General features: G+C 47.6%; 1 protein-coding gene across 1 annotated transcript; it reads left to right on the top strand.

Moving 5' to 3' along the window:
• The first annotated feature begins 2,651 nt into the window (after positions 1 to 2,651).
• LOC127755057 (disease resistance protein PIK6-NP-like) lies at positions 2,652 to 5,716 on the top strand. The gene has a single exon (XM_052280692.1). The coding sequence runs from the start codon at positions 2,767 to 2,769 to the stop codon at positions 5,323 to 5,325; it is 2,559 nt and encodes an 852-aa protein (XP_052136652.1). The 5' UTR covers positions 2,652 to 2,766; the 3' UTR covers positions 5,326 to 5,716.
• The last annotated feature ends 416 nt before the right edge of the window (positions 5,717 to 6,132 follow it).

Here is a 6,132-nt window from a genome sequence, read left to right as displayed (position 1 = left end):
CGCATGGTGTATCATCACCCATCAAAACAGTACCACCTTGAACAGCTTCATAGGTGGCAAACCAATCCCTATTCGGGCACATCTGATAGGTGCATGCAGTATCAATAATCCACTGGTCACTAGTTTGTGCACAACCAGCATAAGCAACAAGCAATTCTGCATCAGACTTCTCATCAGTAACAACGGCGGCTTTACCTTCCTCTTCTTTCTTACCTTTTGGTATATATTTTCCGGTTCTCTTGTCTTTGTCCTGTAGTTTCCAACACTCAGAGATATCATGTCCATCTCTCTTGCAGTATTTGCATGACTTATACCTGCCTCTGGACTTTGATCTCCCACGGTAGCTACTTGAACTTTTATCTCTTGATTAGTTCTTTGTGTTCTTCTCCTGTTACCTGCCCCGAACAACCAAGCCTTCTGCTTGTGAATTTGAACCTTCAGAGGGTACCATCTTCTTCATCTTTTCTTTGGCATGCAAAGCATCATAAACTTCTTTCAAAGTTAGAATATCACGACTATAAAGAATAGTATCCCTGAAGTCACAATAGAATAAGGCCTAAATCCTCTTCATCATACTTTACCTCCATAGACTCAATGTCAGCAATAATTTCCTTGAAAGTAGAGAGATGGTCCATCACGGACTCATCATCTTGCAACTTGTGCAAAAATAACTTTTGCTTCAGGTGCATCTTACTGGTCAGATCCTTGGTCATGCATATCTGTTCCAGCTTCAACCACAGCCCAGCGGCTGTCTCCTCCTTAAGCACCTTCTGCAAAATATTGTTAGATAGATGAAGATGAATATATGACATAGCCTTACAATCCCTTTTCTTCTCATCAACGGACCAATCCTGTGTCTTCTTATCAAATCTAGAAAGCACATCATCGAGGTCTTGCTGTGCAAGAACGGCTCGCATATTTACTTGCCACAGTGAAAATCTTGTGTCTCGGTCCAGGAGCGGTAGATCATACTTCAAACTTGCCATGGGAATTAATCCTGAATTTGCTAGTAAGAAATTAGGGTAAATCTAGCAAAAATGCGAACCTCTGGTGCACTTTCTGTGTGCACAAAGTGAAGTATGTAGATTTCCTGGTACACAAGCTTTGGTGCGCGTAGCAGTTTCCTCCTGGAAAAAAGCCTGAACAGAACAGCAAAGCTCTCGGCTGATTCTTTTAATCCTCACGACGCCTGAGCGGCTGCTGCTGCGGTGCTGCCTTTTCTTCTCGCGTAAGCGTGGGACGAGGCCGACTTGGAGTCGACGGGTAGGGGGCCGAACAGATTGATTCGACGGAACGACGAACACGACGACGCGTGCCGCCGATTAGATCGATTTCTTCGATCGGGAAAAATCGCCGGTGGCCGGGACTGCAGTAGATCGATCTCCAATGCTCTGATACCACTTGTTATGAAAATAGATGCACAACGGAGACACGAATTTTTACGTGGAAAACCTTTGCGGGAAAAAACCACGGGCACCGACCGGCAATGATCACTGTAGAGGAGTTGATTACAAACGTAGGGGAATCACAATGGGAACGTCACCCCTTCCCGTATGGCTTACAAGAGTATATATAGGGGATAAAAGAAAGACACCTAATAGGAACTCCTACTAGGAAACTAATCCGAATATATTGTGGACCCAAAATTCAGATCACATATTTAACAGACCGCCACGTTGTCGCCACTGCAACCCTACCTAGTCGCCAACCCCTTGTTGCTGCGGCCAGCTGACCAGATCTAGCAAAGAGATGCCAAACCCTGCCGCATCCTCTCCTCCGGTGGTGTGGAGGTCACTGTTGACGTGCCAAGCCATCGCCCCAGTCGTCGCCGCTCCTAGATGTAGCACCTCGGCGCGCGAGCTCGGACGACAGTAGCCTCGCCAAAGCCACGCCGTTGACCATCGTCACCACTCGCCTCATCGTCTCATCCTCCTGCCCATCGCAACTACGGCTAGCGTCACCCTGGATCTAGGTCGTTGGCTTCGACGGTGACCTACTGAAAAAGGCAAAGACCGAGAAGATACATAAAATAAGATAAGCCATTAGTGTATGATTAATTAAGTATTAATTGTTTTACGCTACTGTTCTTATAATACGATCTATTTAATTAATAGTTATTTTTTTCTAATTAACATGTGAGCTACTAAATAATTAGTATTGAGATATAGATAGATACATATGTGTATATGATAAGCCTTTCAGGAATTGGCTTAATTTGCTGGTGATCAAAAGCTTTGGGCATCTGCCGCTTGTGCCAATCGCACCGGAAACTACGTTGATCGTGGGATTCGTGGCCGTAGATGAGATCAATGTTGCTTGTTCAAGTGGTGAGATTATTCGATTCACTGTTCCTTTGGAAAAAGAAAAGGAAAATATTCGACGCGATGACCTCCCGCCTACGCTTTGGTACGTATGTTTTCCTTGCTAGCTAGCTAACATTTGTCCTGGTTTATATTGCCAGAGTTTGTTCATTTACGTAGGAACTTTATTTAGCATCTTGTTCAGCATATAGCTAGCTTGCACGCTACCCATATACTAGCTGCTAGCCTTGCCGATCAATGGACTCTATACCTCGGGAGATCTACACCTATATAAATATTGCATCGATCAACTCTAGTTGTCATCCAAAATTTCGCTGAATTCAGCTCATTTCCAAATACACATACAATATATTATTCACAGGTAGCACTGCAGTAATTAAGTAGCTATTGAGAGTGAGTGAGAAAGAGATCAAAGATCATTATATTATTGCATTCTGATAATATAATGGCGGATCAAACGCTGGGCGCCGTGGGGTCGCTGCTGGGTGAGCTGGGGAAGGCGATCAAGGAGGAGACCGCGCTGCTGAGCGGAGTGGAGGGCGACATCCAGTTCATCAAGGACGAGATGGACAGCATGAACGGCTTCCTGGTGCACGTCACCAAGACGACCAACCACGACGACCAGCTCCGCGCCTGGATGAAGCAGGTCCGCGACATCACCTACGTCGCCGACGACTGCATCAAGCTCTACATGCGGGACGTCGTCCCGGAGGAGAAGGCCGGCCTCCGCGGCTGCCTCCTCCGCCGCGTGCCCACCGTCTGCAAGCCCTACTGCCCGTGCCTCCACCGCAATCTCACGACCCGCGACCAGCTCGCGAGGAGGATCCACGAGCTCAAGGACCGGGTGCGCGAGATCGGCGAGAGGCGGCAGCGCTACGACGTCAAGCTTCCCGAAGGCGGCGACGCGGCGGTCCAATCGTCGTCACCGTCGGTGTCCCAGCAGGACAGCAAGATGAAGGAGAAGAGGGACGAGTTCGTGTGCGCCCTCGAAGATGGCCAGCCTCCTTTCCGAGATGCGGTCCGCAGGCTCTCCCGTGATGGTGCCCTGATCAGACACCGTGCTGCTCCTGCACTCGTACATGGCATCATCAAGATGCTGGATGACGGTGCACATGCCCAGATCATCAAGATGCTGCTTCGTTCTCTGTACGCCCATCCCTATGGGACCAAAGAACTGGAGAAATTGTCCAGCAATCTTAGAGAAGGAGCGGATGTGGCCAAGAAAGTGATGCTTTTCTGCTACAGCAAGCTGTCCGTGCACTACAAGAGCTGCCTGCAGTACCTGACCACGTTCGAAGATGAAGAAAGCGTCAGCCGGACATGCTTGGTCAGGCGATGGCTAGCCGAAGGCCTCGTGTCCAAGGACCAACATCATGGGCTAGATGAAGATGATACTAGCATGGAAGAGGCCGGTGAGCGTTGCTTCGATGAGCTCCTGTTTCGAGGCTTCCTTTCTCCTGCTCCTGGGCATCATTTCCCTAGGTCTGGTGGCTTAAAACTCAAGTGCTGCATTCTGGATGCTTCAGTCAAGAAATTCATCAACGACATGGCCAGAAGTGAGAATTTTGTGGCTGACGTGCCTACCCACCTTCGGCATCAGCTTGATATCCGAAGGTGGGCTCGGCGGCCGGAGCTGCCACAGGAGCAGCACAAACCACGGTGGACGCAGTCGACCATCTGCTGTTGCTACTGCCCCGTTCCAAGAATAATAAAGGCAACAACAGCTGATCACGGTAGAGGCAGCAACATTAATGATCCGCTGTTGCAGCTGCACCATCCCATGGATGAGATAGTAACTCTCCTCAGAGGCCTACCTACGGAGTACCGTCTCAATGTGCTGGATCTAGGAGGTTGCGTTGGGTTGAAGATGAGCCACCTAGAGAACATCTGCAAGATGGTGCCCTCGCTCAAGTATCTGAGCCTCCGGAAGACCAATGTTTCTCAGCTTCCCAAGAAGATGAACCAACTCCTGCATCTGGAGACGCTCGACATCAGGGACACCAACATACGGGGTGCCGCTATGAGGGGTATCTTCCTCAATGAGCTGAAGCATCTCCTTGTTGGACGCAATATTATTCCTGATGCCTCCCACCGTGCTGATGAGGCAGAAGCACTACTCTCCACCGTTCTGATGCCTCCCAAGATTGGCAACAAGATGGAGATACTGCGCCATGTCCAAATCACGGATGGCCAAGAAGCCTACCACCAGCTTCTACGTGTTGCATATCTCGAGCGGCTAAGGAAGCTAGGCGTGGTCCTCGACGGCAGGGAAGATAACATCAAGCTTTTGCTCAAAACAATTGCCAGGAGGAGCGATACCCTTCGATCACTATCAGTCTGGATCACCGCGCCGCCGCCGGAGCACATTGTCATTGGTGAAGGCGGCGGCGTGCTTGTGACTCTCGACAGCAATGAGAAGCCCGGTGATGGTGCATCATTGTTCTCGCTTCCCAGTAAACTTGAGAGCTTAAACCTCAAGTGCTACAAGGGAAAAAACAACAACACTGGCTACAATATTCCTCCATGGATCATAAGGCTCCAAAAGCTTTCCAAGATCACTCTACGTCACAGCTTACTGAACAGGGAAGGTCTGAGAGAGCTTGGCAAGATGAAGAGCTTGCGCTGCCTCAAGCTCTGTCATGAATCATATATCGAAGCCGAGGTCACCGTGAAGAAGGGGGAGTTCGAGGACCTCAGGCTTCTTCAGGTTGATAAGATCTCCAACAAGATGACCAAACTTGTCTTCGAAGAAGATGCAGCTCCCAAGCTGGAGAAGATTGTCTGGAACTTCGACACGATGACAACGCCGATGGGGATCACGGTAAACAACATCAAAGGGATTGAAAATCTTAAAAACTTGAAGGAGCTATGGATCAACGGCGTCAACATTTCCATACCGTCTCCTTCAAGATCCCGTGAATGGAAGGGTATAACCACGGTCACGCGAAACTTATGGGGGAACATTCTTGGACCGGTAATTGAAGGCTTAGCATCAGAAGGCTGAGACGTTTCTTCTACCTCCATCCTGCAAGGTGAGCTATATGTTCTTTCTCTCTCATCCACGAGCCTCCTCCATGCCACATTTGCCTTCCCTTCTCCATCTTTGTCTGCTTGTGCCACCATTTCCATTGCCACCCGTTGCTCCCTCACATGCTGCCTCCTTACCTTATCACTTAATATATATCATGCCTATGTTTTTTATGTGAATTCTGTAAACGTGATTAATTGCCATGTCTGTGTGTGTGGTGCTGTTCAACAGGACAATGTATATATATCATGTACATATCGCACCTATCTGAAATATACCTAATCATATATGATCTACTATCGGCAAAGAAAAAGGAGTAATCTGATCCGTAGCCAATGAAATTGAGAAGGGAAAAAGTGAAAGCACATTATAGAGACATGTAGTGCTGCGTGTGCAGATGATTATATTGAGCTGAGCCTCATAAATTGTATAGAAACCCCTTCAGGAGAATACTTACACCGCTCCACAGTGACAAAACCACTACCACACATGCCTCCAAAGAGTTAGGGTGTTGCGTGTAACAAGTATTTTTAAAAATCTTCAATTATTTTTTGTCACAAATTATTTATCCGATCTATTATCCGATTATACCGTTGTATTCGTTGTAATTAAATCTTTACAGCACCGTTATATTCGTTGTAATTAAATCTTTACAACAAGACTATACATGACTATATTCTGAAGAGAAAATATTTAGCTCAAACTCAAACACATACATATACACTACAAGAATCCGTAATTTTTTTGCGGTAAAAAACCGCCAAGTATAGCATGAAAACCGCC

Source organism: Oryza glaberrima, chromosome 11 (genome assembly GCF_000147395.1).
Source record: "Oryza glaberrima chromosome 11, OglaRS2, whole genome shotgun sequence".
NCBI classification, from domain to species: Eukaryota; Viridiplantae; Streptophyta; class Magnoliopsida; order Poales; family Poaceae; genus Oryza; species Oryza glaberrima.
This window is presented reverse-complemented; position numbering and strand designations above follow the sequence as displayed.

What these genes read in the sequence shown, in the direction of transcription:
- LOC127755057 (XM_052280692.1), top strand. Translation starts at nt 2,767, where the DNA reads ATGGCGGATCAAACGCTGGGCGCCGTGGGGTCGCTGCTGGGTGAGCTG.